This window comes from Lepidochelys kempii, chromosome 9 (genome assembly GCF_965140285.1).
Source record: "Lepidochelys kempii isolate rLepKem1 chromosome 9, rLepKem1.hap1, whole genome shotgun sequence".
NCBI classification, from domain to species: domain Eukaryota; kingdom Metazoa; phylum Chordata; order Testudines; family Cheloniidae; genus Lepidochelys; species Lepidochelys kempii.
In genome coordinates, this window is record NC_136388.1 from 98072416 (window position 1) to 98091594 (window position 19179).

General features: G+C 47.1%; 1 protein-coding gene across 3 annotated transcripts in view; it reads right to left on the reverse strand.

The window, feature by feature from the left end:
• The window catches only part of SLC9A6 (solute carrier family 9 member A6), a 34926-nt gene extending 20166 nt beyond the window's left edge, over nucleotides 1–14760 (reverse strand). The window contains exons 1-5 of one of the 3 annotated variants that reach the window (XM_073358470.2): nucleotides 14400–14760; nucleotides 3872–4071; nucleotides 3429–3506; nucleotides 2284–2360; nucleotides 338–450 (exon numbers count right to left, since the gene is read on the reverse strand). In XM_073358470.2, the coding sequence (XP_073214571.1) occupies nucleotides 338–450; nucleotides 2284–2360; nucleotides 3429–3506; nucleotides 3872–4071; nucleotides 14400–14700 (769 nt within the window). In that variant the 5' untranslated portion in view covers nucleotides 14701–14760. Of the gene's footprint in view, nucleotides 1–337; nucleotides 451–2283; nucleotides 2361–3428; nucleotides 3507–3871; nucleotides 4072–11390; nucleotides 12035–13666; nucleotides 13702–14399 lie in introns of those variants that run through there. The other 2 variants (XM_078854280.1, XM_073358472.2) reach the window with 2 other exon arrangements.
• Between the last annotated feature and the right edge of the window lie 4419 nt (nucleotides 14761–19179).

The following is a 19179-nucleotide window of genomic DNA, read 5'->3' on the forward strand; positions in this document are numbered from 1 at the left end:
TGCTTGCATAGGGTGCTAGGGGCTTACATCTGCCACACTCACTGTGGGCCTGAACAAAAACCCCAGTAAAATCGACAGAAAGCCTCCCAATGATGTCAATGTGAGGACAAGGCTTTGGAGGGGGGCAGCTTTTATATATAAAATATATAATATATTTATATATATAAAATATTATTTTTCTTGATGGAGATCAATTTTACCGCTAAAAATGAGTCATAATTTGCTTAAACTCCGAAACTCAGGGAAAGATGCCATAAGCCACACATCTCTCTTCCCCCAACCCAAAACAGAACAATACTTTGGTAACATGAGAGGAGAAACAATGATCACAATATACCTGGGTCAGTAGCAGATACTATGGCACCAAACAACAGACAGTCCGTAAAGTAAAAATCTCCTCCAAGTTGCCCGGTTACTTTCATCAATGCTACACATCCATACATGAGCGACCTGTTGAATAAGCAGAGACATAGCTGGATATTTGGAAAGCTTGTGAATATTGTTTTAACAATGCAATTCGCTTGAATTTGCAGGTTTAACCCGTAAAGTTACCTCAATACACAATATTTTATTTATATTAAACAAGAACGGCAGAGTTTGACCGGCTGGGCTGTGTTCATTGACGGGGGCAAGTCGGCAAAGCGCTAAGGGCCCTCAACTCCCATTTAATCCATACCCAGTGCTGTGTATGTGGTTAGCAGCACATGGATTTAACATCTGAACTACTCCGTGCATAAAGCTACTTAATACGGAACAATTTGACAGGGTAAGTATGTCAGCAGCTTGTGGAATGTGTAAAACAGACCATCGCACCTGCTCCATCTCACAAGTGGTTTAATTTCTACAATGTTTTATATGACTGGTCAATGTAATGACCTTTCACTGACTTTGTATCAAGCCTCTTTCTTTTTCTCTCTCTCTTTTTTTAAGACAAGTCTAGATGGAGGCTGAGGTTGCTTTGATCTTCCACAATCTCCTCTTGAAAGCATCCTATGTAATTCTCACCTTTTTACTACTTAGAATAAGAATTAGTTCCCTCTGTCTATATAAATGAATAATACTAAATAGAATCATAGCATGGCATAACCAACAGTATCCGGGAGCAAACCCAAGCCCCATTAACTTGCCAATTTAACACATCACAGTAATTCTCCTGCTCTCTTGCAATATTCTAAGGGACATTTTCAAACACAAATTTGTTTCAGCTCTTGCTACACACGCACATATTGTATCCTACTAGCTAAAGGGCATCACATCACTAATCACAGGTTAGATCAAACACAGCATGTGTGGGGAAAAGGGAAGGTATTCCTGGAAAGAAGAAAAAAAATCTACTGATTACTTCAATAGCCTAATCCTGTGTTACTTAGAGTAACTCCTTCTACCCCAGAGGTACTTCCCTATCTTTCAGGCAAAGAAAATTAAAATATGCAATTTCATTTTTTAAAAGTTGATATTATCTTGTAGGTTTCTGCTACATTTCTCCAGTCTAGTAGCATTGTGCCCTACCACGGACCAGAAGAATGAATCACAGCACAGCAGCATTCCGTACTGCTCCTGAAGCAACTCCTGAAGCCTTTAATCCCTCGGGGAGGTTTTTTTACTGCTAACACTAAAACAACACTTGTAGAAACCTCTTACTCTTAGGCCAAGTTTTCAGTTTAGACACTGTTACAGTTCAGGTGTTTGGGGTGGTGTTGTTTTTTTAAATACCGCTATGCAGTTTGTGTGGCCCTCTATATTTCATACCAGTGCCTCACTTGATGCTTATATCTACCAAGTCTTTCACTGATCCAGTCTCATAAGTAATATCTGGTATTTAAAGACCTGTGAAAATCTCTGGAAACCTTTTAAACCCAATTTAATATTTTTATATCAATATTCTATTTATTACAGTAGTAACTAGAAACCAAGAACTACAGTATAATATTTGTCAGACCCTAATTGATCTTCAACAGCTCTGAAAGGTAGGCAAATAGTATTAATTCCTCCTTTAAAGAAACTGAGACAGGGAGGTTGAGTATCTGGTCAGAGCTGGGATTAGAACACGGGAGTTCTAGCTCTAAGTCCTGTGCTCAAATCATATCACTTTATCTTACTCCACATCAAGGATAGGTCTACCCTGCAAGCGAAGATGTGATTATAGAATGGGTAGGCATCTCCATACTACCTTTAATCTACCCAGCATAGGTAACAGCACCATAGAAGTGTTGGCACAAGCTAGCAACCAGAGCACAAGCCCTCTATATTGCCAAAACCTGTGGATGGACTTCAAATACTCACCCTATCACAAAACAGGAGATAGCCGTTCCAAGAAAAGCATACGCTAGGATTGACCCCAAGTTTCTGAAGAAATGCCTCTAGAAGAGAAAAAACACACTGCATTACAGCTGTACTGATGCTTTGCATTCAAACCGTTTGTATGTTCCTCAGACCATACACATTAAGGAAGGGTTGTCAATATCTCATCTTATACTTTGATTGTAAATTCTTTGGGGCAATCAAAGTGTGTTTGTACAGCACCTTGATCCATGATCTGGCCCCTAGGTGCTACCACAATACTACTACTAATAAATAAATCAAAATGATCTAATTGTTTGCTTTTAGCAGCTTGTTTAGCAGATTGCTGATGCTGAGGACTGGGGGATTTCCAAGCCTGGAAGGATTATTTCCTTTTACATGAGCCAAACAGGCTCATGTTTCCTTCCTTACATATTAGCACTTCAGAGATTTGGCTAGGACAAGGAACCTGTCGCTTATTTCAAACCTGCAAAAAAAGCTTCACCATGACCTAATTTGATTTAAGTGCTTGTAAATGGTTTGTAACTGCTGCCTCCTGGGGAACTCCTGAGGAAGCTTATGTTCTCCTCAGTGACCCAGGCCAAAATGCTGAGTTCCCCTACCTCTGCTTTTTGTAAGCCTTGGTAACAATTGCCTCAATAACTTCTGGATCCTATGAGAAAGCTCTGACCCATACACAATATTCTAACATGGCTATAGTTTCCATTTCCCCAGTCTTTGTTGCTTTTTTATGAGAACTCCCATACCTGATCCTTTATACTTGTGTATTTTGGGGAGGGAAATAGACAGAAATTTTACAAGGGATCAAGCAAACAGGCACCCTCACATCTGAGTGCAAATTTGAACAAAAACTGGAGATTTCAGATAAAGAATATACAAGCAACAATTATATTTTTTAAACTTTTCTCCTTTTTCTGTATATATATACATCACAATATAGGACAGCATGAGAACCTTTGCTTAGTCACTCTGGCAATGACCGCTCTAGAAATAACTAAGGCAGAACGTAGGACTGTGCACTGCAAATGAGGCATGCTAACGTTTGTTCAGTATTACCGTACTTCCAGAGCTACAAGAATTTTAAATACCTACGACCTTCAAATAAAATGAAATGCAATGACACATACCCTTTTTAAGCTGTATCCTGCATAAAATATAATTGGAGGGAGTAAGATATTGAAAAACACTTCAGGATCAAAAGTCACCTGTTTAAAAAGAATAAAATCTGTTGAAATTAAGATTTCAAGAGACAAAAGAAATCACAGTAATCAGAATATGTTGCATATTTTATATATAATCAGACAAGACAGTTTGGCATGAAAGCTACAAGACTAACAAGAGTAATATGAAGTGCAATCCTTTAATTTGTAGCTTTTACAATATAATTAGCTACTGTAGTAAGATTAAACGTTCTGGTTTACAGTTTGCGCCAAATCCTGCCCCTGCTGCAGCTGAGAACAAAACTCCTATCAACTGCGAAGGGGACAGGATTGGGCCCATTTAACAATCCTGTCTTGGACATTTGCCAAGAGCTATGCCATGCAAAGTTTCCAAACGCTAAGCAGCTCACCTTTCTCAGCATTTCATTATCTTGAACGTTATTAAGTTCATGAGGGCTGATTTCCCCCTTCAGGGTATACTCATAATATTTCCCACTAACATTTACTAACAAAGTAGCTGGACTGGTTTGCACTTGGCAATTTAAGGTCACATTATTAACGTCGCTGGGAACGTGAATTCCATATCGAAGGATGACGCCCATCAGCACGCCTGGAAATAAAGACACAACATTAGCCATGCAACATCTGTAAATATTAACCAACTAAATTCCACCAGGAGATGTGGAAGATAAACTCTGTATTTGTGCTAGCTCCTTGCCAGCTTCTCAGAGCTGTAAAACCACAAATCTCTTTTAAAAAAGAAAATTCATCAGAACTTCTTCCTAGCATACTGACCTGCAGAATGCACATATTGGTAGCACACTGCCTCTCGAGGGTGGACAGAATTAGCATTTCTTAGGATGCAACTACTACATCCAGGAAACACACCTCAGATGTGGGCAGACAAATCATATACATCCCACTGACTGGAAACTCCCATGTATAAACAGTTCATTCACAGAAACTGCCCCATTTCCCATGACGCCTTCCCAAACTATAAAGACTTATATAAAAGAAAAGAATAAAATACTTATACTGCTGAGGGGAAATACACAGAGATTGTTGTGCATTCTTTTTAGAATGTGAGGAACACATATGTATTACAATGTTAGGGCACCATAAAAGCTTTAGAGGATTGAAAGATATCTATCCAGGATAAAAGGTCTCTTCTAGGTTGATAAAAATAAAGGGCAGTATCACTACTAGAATTCTAGGTGGAACTCAGTCCTGCCAACATATTAGGAAGGTGTTTAGTGCAGTGTAGCACCTGGAAATGAGGAAGAGGAATGCTGTGGAGTTGAGTTTAAGACTCCCTTCGCCTGGCCAGTCAACTGTATTGCAAAGAAAGGGCACTATACAAATCGCAGGCCAGTGCACTAAAACCACAATACTGCAAACCAGCTGATCAGAAAGCACCTAGCATTCTGCTGCTGCCAGTTCAGGAGTTGTTATTGACTCAGCTGGTTCATAGGGGATGGGAGGGGTATATTTGCCATAGAGTAAGAACAGGGCCCTGCATTCCTTTCATAGAGAAAACACTCATTGTTTACGTAACACTCAAAGAACACAAGAATCTTCAAGTTTTTCATTGGCATAAAGACGATCTTAAAGAGCTACTTATTGCACAAACTCACCAGTATTAAAGTTATACTGAAAGGCCTAGCTTAACCCACAAAAGCAAAGTGACTGAGAATTAATAAGAGGGGCTCCCAGAATAAAGAAGTTCTTGTTAGGTTTTTGCCCTGCTCCAGATTTTTCTGTATACAGACCTGTGTACACGACAGCTAGTACCCAAAGAGAAATCTGACTGGACTGATGTATGGGATGTTAAGCTCTTCTTGGTATGCACAATGGATGTATTTTCTTGGAAAGAGATGATTTTAGGACTGTCATGAATATTTGAAACTGTAAGAATAACCGTCAACCTTGTTTCAGTCTCCTTACAACCCGGGAGGTTCATTCAGGGATTATTTTTAACATTTCAAAGCTGGTAGGACTTAATAATACCCTCCACAGGACACCTTGCTTTGTGAATTTCTAAGGGATCTTGTCTTTCTTCATCTGCTTCTCCACGTCTTTTAATCTTTGCAAAGCAGTGCTTCATTTGATCAAGCTGGTTTCCTAGCAGGTGCCTTTCTGCACTTTGCAGTCCAGCTTTCAGTCCAACTCGAACAGATCTGTACATGACGCTGTGCACATATGAACAATTTAGGGGCACCTTAACAAGACTGGCTTCTAAGTTAAAATTCCTCAACACCTGTTGCTCCTTGCATTTTCCTGCCAAATAAATTTCTGGTTCCATGGAAAGCAGGAGACAGAAAGCGCTGGATAAACCTATAATGTTTGCTAAGACGACCATCTGAACCCTAAAGATACTGTATATTGTGTGTGTTAACAGAGCGAAGAGTCTGAAAGACAGCATGTTAAAGAGCAAAAATAAGTCCCCTTACTATAAACGGAATCACTAAATAGTATGTAAAAAAATATACACATACACAAATCAACACCAGAATGAGAGCTCAAGGACCCTGGGTCTGAACCACTGGGTGACACAGCCTCACTTCTAAATGCAGATTTGTCATTCAGATTTACCTATTAGGGAGGGACAATGTGGCTATGCCCAAAATAGATCTGTTTTGACAATGGTCCAGTGTTGCACTGAAGATGAATACTGAAACATGGGACACACCTTTCCGTTTGCCTTGCATTGGTTTTAGGTGTAACTGACCCTCTCAATAGAAATCTTGTGGCTACAAGACAGCATTAGTTTGAAGTGCCAGGCATAAATCCCTAGATGGCAATAAATTTCAGAGATACGAAGTGGGTGAAGGAATATCTTTTACTGGACCAACTTCTGCTGGTGAAAGAGACAAGCTTTCGAGCCACACAGTCAGCTCTCACTCTCTGTACCATGTATATGCGTTACTACTGCTTACCATTGCTGGGAATAGTATAAAATCTCAGGCAAAGATTGCTGGCTTGGAGCTCCACTCTGGTGACGCCACAATCAGAGAGGGTTTAATGTTTTAGTTTGGCAACACTTATAAAAACCTCTCCCTAAATCTGGCCTGGAGATTGATGGTGGGGAGCCTGCTGACACAGAAGAAAGGACATGGAAAGTTTAACGGCGAGGATGGTAGACTAAGTGGATCATTTTGAAACAAGATGCTAAAGCTAAGTGTTTTCATCACATTTACCTTTCAACAAACAGTGGAAGCCCATAGGCTTTTTAGGTGTTTCTGAATATTTCTGAGCTAGGGTTTAAAATTAAGATCATGTGCTGTCTATGAACACAGCTGTAATGATCTTAGATTTTTGATGCCTGGGTTGTGAGAGCGTCGTTTTAAGCATCTGTGTGAAGCACAAAGACCATCAAAATGCTGTTTTCCAATGTGCTGAAATAATTCACTGCTGTGCCTACGTCTTTTATTGCAGGCAGACTTTAGCCTACAGCACAATTTAGGAGAGAGATACAAACTCATCGAGAGAGAGAGAGAGAGATTATAATTTACAGTGAAAATATGAACAAGCTGAACCCTAACATTGTGTTTTACTGGCAAGAGATGCAGCCAAAAGATATCAAACATCAGTGCTTTCTAATGGAATTAGCAGATAGGTTTTCAGCCCCAACATATGCTACACCTGTGCTGGCATCCTCCATGCTTAGTTAGCAGCTTCACAGTACCAAAACTCAAATTCTGATGGGTCAGAAATACTGAGCCCAATTTACTTGAGAGTCTGAGGACTTACAGGCAAAGATGAAGCTTAAGTAGTTTACTTCGTGCAGTTTTTAGCTCGCTGCTTTTGAGCAACTAGGGTCCGAACAGCCTCTACAGCACTTGAAGAGATTAGCCTTCATTTTTCCTAATTCCACACTTGTGATCAGTCTTCAAAGGAGGCAAATCTCCAATATTTCCCCCAAAGCCATAGAGACAGAGAATGGTCCAGGTTTTCCTACGCAACCACTGAAATAGTATGTATTTGGTGTTATTCGTTCTGCTATTGATTCTCTAAATTCAGTTTAGGAAAGTGCAGATGGGAAAAAAAAGCACATTACAGATTAGTTTAGAATCCAAATTACATGACTCATCCTCTAGAAATGAAGGGAGAGCAACCCTGGGATGGGATAAGGGGTAATGGCAGAACAAAGATGACAACCTCAAGACACAAGTGGAGTCAAAATGAAGTCTGCAAAAACGGTGCAATTGCCATCTTGGCTGATGGACCAGGGATTTCCAGAAATAAAAGCATGAGCTACTACCACTTGAGCTAAAGAACTAAGTTTCTCTAGCTGGGGCTGTATCAACTCATATCCTCTGTGAATCGGGGGTCTTGTAACATACTCATCAGTGGGTTACACCGTTTTTTGCACATCAATGGAAACAACCTTCTTCCCTTTGTTTTAAAATTAATGAGAAAATAGGGCACAACACTCAAGAAGCTGAATGCATAAAAATCACAACTTTTGGATAGTGTTTTCCACTTGTTTTGTTGAGGACATTTGCCATACGATAGCTACCAGCTTGATGAGCTCAATCACAAGCACCTAATACTGCAACGCCAATTAGAACTAACAACTGACAGGAAAACTGAAATAAGAGCCATTTAATACTAGCTACAATACCAAATACTGAAGGCTACTTTTCAATCCTAAACATATACTTAGTAAGGGCTTGTTTAGAGTAGGATTTGTCGTCAAGTTACAACCTGACTGTTCCTTCTAGCTCAACTCTAACTCTCTCTCTGCCCATACGCCTAAGCCCCTCAATGTGTTGGTTTCAGTCATGTCATCTCAATCATGTTAATGCCCATGAAGCTTCACTGGTAAGGCAAGATTCCAATGCTGATCCAAATCAGTCCTCAGTGCTACTACACAATGTATGACAAAGTCACCTATCTGCCCATCTCCCCTCTCTCCACTGCATCAGTCAGTCCTAGGTCCTGAAATACCTGCAACTACACAGTGCATCTTCCTCAGATAACTCACCTCCTACTGCTAATGAGAATTCTCAGTATATCACCTTTCATTGCAGCTTACGCCAGGAATCTAGGCTCACAAACAGCTAAGCAACACACAGGGAAGGAAACTAACAAGCAGACAACAGAGAGATGGAGTGCTGCATTCTGGCCCCATGGATTTCTGGAAATGGTGAACGGATGGACTGTGGGAATTTTCATTCAAGTGACTTTCCCCTGCATAACCCCCAGATAAACAGACAAGCTCTATCACAAAGCCCTGCAAAATCAGCTGATCCAGGAATTCAGGGAGGCTTGTCACAAATCACTGCGACTAACATGGTTGAATGCTGTGACAATGTAGACACAAGGAGGCTGAACAAATCCTAGATACATGCATATCAACAGAGCATGGATGCAATCCATCAGATTAGTTTTAATGGGAATATAGAACTCGAGTTAAGAACAAATGAGTTAACTCTAATCTAGACAAGGCTTGGAATGGCACAGTTTAAATCACTCAGCTAAGTCCTATAGCCCATTGGCCTTACCCTACCTATCCATTACAACCCCAAAATTCAGTTAATACTTCGCAGAGATCACAGACACAGTCTAATCGGTTATTGATTAGAAATGTTCAATTTTGACTCACACTCCGTTAAAAAAACAACAACATGATTCGAGAGAGCATGTTATACATCCTTGCAAAAATTACCCTTTTTGGTACCCATCCCACTATATTATAAAGGGCTGCAAAGGATATTTTCCTCCACAGAGCTGCTTCTATACAGGCCACTTCACACCTCAAATAATTATGCCTTTTTCCCACTTGATCGCTTCGTTGTAGAGAAGTATTCAGAGGTGGAACTACAACCTGGACGGTGAGTGCTCTTAACAAGTGAACTGGAACAGTCCCATCTGCTCAAAGACAAACACTATGCAGCAGATTTACAAAATGACCCAAGAGATTTAGGAGCATGTCCCTCAAACTGCCAAGCACCCATCCTTAAATCAATGAGATTTGTGCTCCTGAATTCCTCAGGTGCTTTTGAAAGCACCACTTCAAGTGTTTGTCCACATTTGGGATTTCTGAATCCCCAGTGTAGGTACACTGTACTGGTGCAAGCCCCACTTTACAGAACTGCAGCACAGATGCACTGGTGCAAAAATCCCTAATACACAAGCCCTAAGGTCAACTCCTACATCACCTCACACACGGAACAGGGCCTCCTTTCTCTTATTTACGTTCCAGGTACTTACAAGGGATCAACTGTATCTTCTTGACAGTCCGTTTGTTATGGGGTAATTATTCTGCAATGCTCCTCGTTAACTGGTTTCCTTTCAATGGCATTTATTACAACAAATTGAACAGTTTTCAATGTAGGTGTTTGCATAGAGTATTGAAAGTAAAATGGATTTAAAAAATAAGTAATGAAGAGGTCCTAGCATGGCAAAACTACCTACAACAATACAAGCAGGACAAAAGAAGAGAGTCATATTTGGGACATATTTTAAGAAGGCCCGGTAACAGCCTACCTAAACAAGCATTTCTTTGGCAACCCCAGGGCAAGAGATGGAGTGGCCAACCTAGAGGCACACTCCATATCTGACAACAGTGGAAACAGCATTATTACACTGGAATATAAAAGACATGTAAAAATGAGCCTAGGATAGGAATGACTGGTGCTGTGTGGCTTCTGCCTCATGCACCTGATAGTGTGGGAAGAAAGATGAGGACGATAATGGTTTAACAACACTACTGAACAAACGGAGTACTTTACGTCTTCTGGGTGCAGTGCAAACACTCCCCCTACCATGGTAAGTATTATCTCCATAGTACAAATGGGGAAACTGACAGAGGTTGTGATTGGACTACAGTCTGAGTATAAACCAGCCACAGAACCCAGGATTGGAACCCTGGAATTTCATTGCCTGATGAGACATTCTTATGTTGTAACAAATCCACTGCCACCTAGGACTTCCCTAGTCTCAATAAGCTGCATCACAGAATGTAGCAAAGGCAATGGTAAAGAACTCCGGTCCTCCTGCCCTTTATACAGTTTAGTTCTGTGTTAGAAATAGCACTAATTCTCCAGGCCAAGATTTTAAAATGTGACTAGTTATTCTGAGTGCCCAACTTAAGACACCTTAAAGGAAGCTGATTTTCAGCGGGAGGGTGCTCAGCACTTTCTGACAGTCAGGACCCACTCTGGTGCCCCAAGCTGGGCACCCAGAAACACTAATCATTTTGTAAAATCTTGGCTCCACAGACTCACACTTTCATTGATGACAAGCTCTATGACCTCTGAGATTCATATAGGCATAGCTCTTCACAGGGCCACACTGATGTCCACCTCCACAAGACAAGCTGCAGGATTAGTGCCTCTACAGGGCCTCTACATGCAACCTCTTTGCCACAAGTGTCAGTTGGTCAGGAATTATATAAACACCTCAGCATGATCCCTTTTGGACATTAGATGTAAGATCTCCATTCTTGATATGATGCAATATATAATTTATTTATTTTTTAAAAAGCTTACCACCCAGTAAGTGACATGCTATACCTCCCAGGCAAAGAACACGGCCTAGGATCTGAGCAAGTCTCTGTCATCCTCTTAGCCTACTGCACCTTCCTTACTCAGTTGTCAGAACCATGTGAAATCAGTTGTCACAGAGTGACACCTGCACTCAGGAACATTTTTAATAGGCTGCCCCCATCTGAAAAGACCACTTTCAATATTCCCAAGACCTCTTAGCTAAAATACATTTTCTTGCAAATTTTAAAGACACACCTCGGCTACTATATAGGCCTTTCAAGAAGCCCTGGGTTAGTTAGTTCAACCCCTCATGCCCAGACCTTTCTTATGCAGGAATTGTGCCCAGCAGTGAGTGCTGAGGCTCAGCACCAGTGGGTGCTAAGATGGTGGCTCAGAGAGGGAGACCCCAGATGGGCATTTTCCTGGTCAGTCTCACCATAGATCATGGTCCCGTCTCACACAGAAAGTATATCACTGTAGATAACGGCAAGCGCTATGATGGGGTTGCAGGGTGAGCACTAGATGGGGGGTGCTGGGTGCAGAGTGCATAGAGAGGTTCATGTCCTGGCTAGTCTCATGCAGGCAGTGTGCACAGGGATGGGTCCGACTCAGTGGGTGGGAGATGGGGTTGTTTGCTGGGTGGCTCAGACGACGGTTGGGTCCTGGGAGGGTGTCTCGCTATAGATTGTTGCCAGGCAGATCTTGTGCAGTCAACATGTGCCAGCAGCGGGTGCCAGATGGGTGGCTAAATGTGGGGTGTTGTGTGGCAGTTCAGTGGGTGGGTCTGGATGGCTGGGGGAGGGAGGAGGGGCGCCTCACCGTAGACATGGCCAGGCTGGCCTCATGCAGGAAGTGTGACTGGAGGGTGGCTGCTATCAACTGGTTGCTGGGTGGCAGCTGAGAGTCGTGTGACAGCTCGGGGATGGGTGCTGGGGGTTGGTTGCTGGGTGGGTGCTGGGTGAGGGGTGCTGGGGGTTGGTGCTAGATGAGGGTGCTGAGGGCTGCTTGCTAGGTGCTAGATGGCAGCTGAGGGGGTGGGGGCTGGTTGCTAGGCAGCAGCCAGGGGGTGGGGGCTGGGGGTTTGGCTGCTGGGTGCTAGATGAGGGGGGCTGGATGGCCACTCAGGGGGTGGGGGCTGGTTATTGGGTGGGTGCTAGATGAGGGGGGCTGGATGGCCGCTAAGGGGGTGGGGACTGGTTATTGGGTGGGTGCTAGATGAGGGGGGCTGGATGGCCGCTCAGGGTGTGGGGGATGGGGATTGGTTATTGGGTGGGTGCTGGGGGGGGCTGGATGGCCGCTCAGGGGGTGGGGGCTGCAGGTTGGTTATTGGGTGGGTGCTGGAGGTGGGGGGGGGCTGGATGGCCGCTCAGGGAATGGGGGCTGGTTATTGGGGGGGTGCTGGGGCCTGGATGGCCGCTCAGGGGGTGGGGGCTGGTTATTGGGTGGGTGCTAGATGAGGGGGGCTGGATGGCCGCTCAGGGGGTGAGGGCTGGTTATTGGGTGGGTGCTAGATGAGGGGGGCTGGATGGCCGCTAAGGGGGTGGGGACTGGTTATTGGGTGGGTGCTAGATGAGGGGGGCTGGATGGCCGCTCAGGGTGTGGGGGATGGGGATTGGTTATTGGGTGGGTGCTGGGGGGGGCTGGATGGCCGCTCAGGGGGTGTGGGCTGCGGGTTGGTTATTGGGTGGGTGCTGGAGGTGGGGGGGGGCTGGATGGCCGCTCAGGGAATGGGGGCTGGTTATTGGGGGGGTGCTGGGGCCTGGATGGCCGCTCAGGGGGTGGGGGCTGGTTATTGGGTGGGTGCTAGATGAGGGGGGCTGGATGGCCGCTCAGGGGGTGAGGGCTGGTTATTGGGTGGGTGCTAGATGAGGGGGGCTGGATGGCCGCTCAGGGGGTGGGGGATGGGGATTGGTTATTGGGTGGGTGCTGTGGGGGGGGGGGCTCGATGGCCGCTCAGGGGGTGGGGGCTACGGGCTGGTTACTGGGGGGGTGCTGGGGGTGGCGGGCTGGATGGCCGCTCAGGGGGTGGGGGCTGCGGGTTGGTTATTGGGTAGGTGCTGGGGGGTGGGGGCTGGATGGCCGCTCAGGGGGTGGGGGCTGGGGGTCGGTTATTGGGTGGGTGCTGGAGGTGGGGGGGGCTGGATGGCCGCTCAGGGAGTGGGGGCTGGTTATTGGGGGGGTGCTGGGGGCTGGATGGCCGCTCAGGGGGTGGGGGCTGGGGGTTGGTTATTGGGTGGGTGCTGGGGGTGGGGGGGGCTGGATGGCCGCTCAGGGAGTGGGGGCTGGGGGTTGGTTATTGGGTGGGTGCTGGGGGGGGGGGGGGCTGGATGGCCGCTCAGGGGGTGGGGGCTGGGGGTTGGTTATTGGGTGGGTGCTGGGGGGGGGGGGGGGGCTGGATGGCCGCTCAGGGGGTGGGGGCTGGTTATTGGGGGGGTGCTGGGGGCTGGATGGCTGCTCAGGGAGTGGGGGCTGGGGGCTGGTTATGGGGGGGGGCTGGGGGGGGCTGGATGGCCGCTCAGGGGGTGGGGGCTGGTTATTGGGGGGGTGGCTGGGTGGGGGGCTGGATGGCCGCTCAGGGTGTGGGGGCTAGTTACTGGGGGGGTGCTAGTCGGGGGGGGGGGCGGCGGCAGCTCGGGGCCGCGTGTCGGTTGCTAGGCTGCAGCCAGGGGCGTGGGGGCCGGTTGCCGGGCGGCAGCTCGCGGCGCCCCTCACCGTAGATCATGGCCAGGCCGGTCTCGTGCAGGAAGCGCGCTTGAAGAGCCAGATGGTGAGGAGGGTGGGGGGGCTGGATGGCCGCTCAGGGGGTGGGGGCTGGTTATTGGGGGGGTGCTGGGGGCTGGATGGCTGCTCAGGGAGTGGGGGCTGGGGGCTGGTTACTGGGGGGGTGCTGGGGGTGGGGGGCTGGATGGCCGCTACGGGAGTGGGGGCTGGTTACTGGGGGGGTGCTGGGGGTGGGGGGTGCTGGATGGCCGCTCAGGGGGTGGGGGCTGGTTATTGGGGGGGGTGCTGGGGGCTGGATGGCCGCTCAGGGGGTGGGGGCTGGTTATTGGGGGGGGTGCTGGATGGCCGCTCAGGGGGTGGGGGCTGGTTACTGGGGGGGTGCTGGGGGGGGCTGGATGGCCGCTCAGGGGGTGGGGGCTGGGGGCTGGTTACTGGGGGGGTGCTGGGGGGGGGGCTGGATGGCCGCTCAGGGGGTGGGGGCTGGGGGCTGGTTATGGGGGGGGGCTGGGGGGGGCTGGATGGCCGCTCAGGGGGTGGGGGCTGGTTATTGGGGGGGTGGCTGGGTGGGGGGCTGGATGGCCGCTCAGGGTGTGGGGGCTAGTTACTGGGGGGGTGCTAGTCGGGGGGGGGGGCCGGCGGCAGCTCGGGGCCGCGTGTCGGTTGCTAGGCTGCAGCCAGGGGCGTGGGGGCCGGTTGCCGGGCGGCAGCTCGCGGCGCCCCTCACCGTAGATCATGGCCAGGCCGGTCTCGTGCAGGAAGCGCGCCCGGCGGTGCTTGAAGAGCCAGATGGTGAGGATGGTGAGGGTGAGCAGCAGGATGAAGATGAGGAGGTTGGCGCTGTCCTGCCGGTGACTCTCCTCCGCCGCCTTCTCGGACACGATCTCCTCCTCCAGGGCCACGGGCCGGGCCGCGGCCTCCCCCCGCGCCGCCGCCCCGGCCCGCGCGCCCAGCCCCGCCGCCAGCAGCAGCAGCGGCGGCGGCAGCCCCCGCAGGGGCCGGCGTTCGGCCCCGCCGCGCAGCGCCATGGCTCCGGCTCCGGCTCCGTCCGCAGGGCCCGGCTGGCGAGCGGAGCTCGGCGCAGGCGCCGGGGCGGGGCCAGCGCGGGGCGGGGCTGCTGGGCGCGGGGCCTGGCTGCGCAGCGGGGACCGCTCCGGGGCCTGCCGCTCCCCCGCCGCCCGCCGCGCAGAGCCCGGGGTCAGCGCAAATGCCGGCGCCCCGCCGTCTGCACGGGGGTGAGGGGGCCCGGGGGTCACCGCCCAGGGCTCGCGGGAGGCCACCTGGGGACTGGGACTTTCTCTAGCTGAGTCAGTGCCAGGAAGAAAGCACCCCCCCCTCCCTCATTTCATAGCTAGCCACCTCGTGCCCTCGAAAGCCCACTTTCCTAGACTTGCCCAAGAGTTTGGGCCCGTGCCTCGCATCGGATGGCACCACATCAGCCTGCCACGGGGTAAGAGGGGACGACAGTAAGTTACCAACACCTTCAGAAAGGAGGTTGTTCCTAACTCTGAACTGTTTGTAGCTCTGAACGAAAAACGTGGCTCTTTTCAAAAGTTTACAATTGAACATTTCCTTAATACGACTTTGAAACTTTACTGTGCAGAAGAATAATGACGTTTTCCCTATTTTTTTGTTTTTAGTAGTTTATGTTTAACACACTACTATACTATAGGGTCTCTGCTGCTGCCTGATTGTGTGTTTCCGGTTCCACATGAGGTGCATGGTTGACCGGTCAGTTCCTAACTCTGGTGTTCGTAACTCTGAGGTTCTGCTGTACACCAAAACATCACAATATTTCATAAGCTCTGCAGCTTCAAAACTCTAGATGATTCCACAAGCAACACAATGGCAGTCAGTCAGTGGGATCTAAAACACTTCTGTGTACAGTGACATTAATGCAGTGCAGTTAGTGTGATTTCCCCCTCCCCCCCCAAGCGTAGTTTTGTGTGAGCTGTGTACCTGGAGAATAGGATATATGCTGATATAACCCTCACAACAGCCGAATAGGAGGGACAGTCAAAGGTGGCAAATACGCAGGCTGTCCATTTCTCCCTATTTGGGAGGGACAGGTGTTTTTTCAGAAAGGTATGTTCTAGCATCTTAACTGAAGTGGTTGGAGTACTGAATCCTTAACAAAGCCATCCTTTTTCTGAAATATTCATTAGAAACTGAAGTTAAACAGGTATTAACTAAAAATGAACCAATAAAAAAACTGCAAATGGTGTGAAAAAACTTTCTCCTTTCAATTGCTCAATACACAGACACATCCATGCATACATACATCTCATACGAAGTTATAATACAATAAATTATAACGGTGATTAATATATTTTCTTACATTTCTGGCTGCCTTACATGCTCTCTGACTGCTAAACTATTTCCTTATTCCATCATTGCAAACTCTGTCCTCAGCAGCTCTCTTTTAATTAATCTGCCAGATAAATGTTTCCTCCTTCTTCCCCAAATGTGTATTTCCCAAAAATTACGACATCCCAGAGGCCCAACGTAAATGAGATCGTTATGGACTAGTAACCGCTTAAAAATTAGCCCTGCAGGGCTAGAAACAGGAACCTTAAATTGTTGTCCCACCCAAGTTCCACAAAGCACAAGAATGGAGAGGGAGGCAAAAGGGATCCCCTTATTCTGGCACTCTCTGTTCTCAGAAACAACAAGGAGTCCTGTGGCATCCTGATACTCTGTTCTTAGAGTAAATAAGAGCAGCCGCAGGGCAGCTCTAATTTATGTTCAACTGCAACATCCCCTAGATTCCATTTAATCAAGTAAGAACAGAAATAATTCTGTCTGGCTACACACTATCCCCAGGAATGTCCACGGAACCAGAGAAATGGATAGCTACCCCGACTGCTGAAATGGTTCTATTTCCTAGCGCAGACAAAGCCTGAGGTGGTATAGATGGAGGGATACAAGAAAGTCCCATTTAAATTATTAATAACTCTAAAACAATCCTTAAGTAGTTTTTAGAACATACATGGCAGGTAGAGCATGATGTAGTGTAGAATAATTTTATCACCTCTCATTTTTTATGTTCTGCATAATTTGCTCATAGCTTCACCCCTTGTAATGCACTCATCCCAAACTCATGGTGACAAAACCTTTCTCCCACGCCATCATGTATTCCGCATAGATTACATATAAAATATATTCCTATTTGTTTAAATATTTTTGTTGTCAATATTCATCTAATTGACCTTTAAGGTATTAAAAGCAATCATTGCATTTTACTATAAGGCACATCTTGTTAGACCATTAGAATCAACAAAATTCTATCTACTTCCTAGCTCCAATATGTTGTTTTTTAAACAACCGGGAGAAAAAATGTAATGATCTTCTATCCTCACCCCCTCACTGACAAGCTACTCTAATTAGAGTTTCTTGAGAAAAGACTACAAATTTAATCCTGCACTCTGCACAGCTAGAACTCCCATTGATTTAATGGGCCTACGTATGCAGAGACAACAAACCAGACATGTACCTACAATGATACATTTATCCAAGTGGGAGATAAAAGATAGCCCCAAGAAGTTCTCATAACTAATTTCAAATTTAATGAGGATGAAATTATAATTCTGAAAAGTGTGGGTTTTTTTAAAAAAAGATTTGCTCAGAATTATTTAAGATAGTGTGAATTATGAGAGAAATCAGGGAAACCAGAGATGGCATTTTTAGTGCCAGGCTATTTCTTAACACAAAGACAGGTTTCAGAGTAACAGCCGTGTTAGTCTGTATTCCCAAAAAGAAAAGGAGTACTTGTGGCACCTTAGAGACTAACCAGTTTATTTGAGCATGAGCTCACGAAAGCTCATGCTCAAATAAATTGGTTAGTCTCTAAGGAGCCACAAGTACTCCTTTTCTTAACACAAACACACCACTCTCATAGCCATCTTCTTAAACCTCTGCTTCACAAAATCTCCATAGTCCTTTACCAGTCCCCATAAGTGTCTGGTTTTTGTTTAATATCAGAACAAAAATCATGAGGGAGGGCAAAGTGCTACCATCTCCCCTGAGTAAACAGTAGAGAGAAGCTGTCAAATAATCATTGGTTTGTGCATAGAAAGTGGGAGAAACCCAGAGGCTCAAAAATGAATACACATTAACATGTTTACCTTAGAGGCCAACAAATTTATTTGAGCATAAGCTTTCGTGAGCTACAGCTCACTTCATCGGATGCATTCGATGAAGTGAGCTGTAGCTCACGAAAGCTTATGCTCAAATAAATTGGTTATTCTCTAAGGTGCCACAAGTACTCCTGGTTTTTTTGCGAATACAGACTAACACGGCTGCTACTCTGAAACCTGTCATTGTCATGTTGTGTCTGTGATTAAACTGGGATAAAGGTGTGGGGATGGCTTACTGTAGGGGTGGCCAACCTGTGGCTTTGGAGCCACATGCAGCTCTTCAGAGGTTAATATGCGGCTCCTTGTATAGGAACTGACTCTGGGGCTAGAGCTACAGGAGCCAACTTTCCAATATCCTGTGGGGGTGGGGTGGGGTTGCTCACTGTTCAATCCCTGGCTCTGGCACAGACCCCTTGCCCCCACTCCACCCCTTCCCACCCCCTCCCCTGAGCCTGCCGTGCCCTCATTCCTCCCCCTCACCCCCAGAGCCTCCTGCATGCCAGGGAACAGCTGATGGGGAGGCGCTGCTTGGCAGGGCTGCTGGTGGGTGGGAGGCGCTGGGAGCAGGGTGGGAGCTAATGGGGGGTTGCTGACATATGACTGAGGCTCTTTGGAAATGTACATTGGTAAATTCTGGCTCCTTCTCAGGCTCAGCTTGGCCACCCCTGGCTTAGTGGGATGACCATGCATTGGGAGTAGAAGATGAATGCTTGTGGGACAACCATCCTCTAGGGTTGGGGTAAAAGCCTATTGTCCCTGCCTGGGGCATTACCTACCCTATGGCTGCGTCCATGCCTTTCAGGCAAACAGCAGCTTACAAAACAACTGGACATCAGGTTGCCAGCCCAGGTAGGCAGCAACGTCAGTCTGGCACCTGGAGAAGCGGTTCAGGGGTCTGAGCCCTAGTGCCTGTATCACAAGCCCCCTGCCCAGCACACGGTTCTGCAGCGACCCACCTCCCTTCTCGCCCCCAGCCCCGCAGCGATCAGGGGACACGCTGCGGGGGAGAAAAGGAGGACTTGTGGCACCTTAGAGACTAACCAATTTATTTGAGCATGAGCTTTCGTGAGCTACAGCTCACTTCATCGGATGCATACCGTGGAAACTGCAGCAGACTTTATATACACACAGAGATCATAAAACAATACCTCCTCCCACCCCACTGTCCTGCTGGTAATAGCTTATCTAAAGTGATCATCAAGGTGGGCCATTTCCAGCACAAATCCAGGTTTTCTCACCCTCCACCCCCCCACACACAAACTCACTCTCCTGCTGGTAATAGCTCATCCAAAGTGACAACTCTCTACACAATGTGCATGGTAATCAAAGTGGGCCATGTCCAGCACAAATCCAGGCTTTCTCACCCCACCC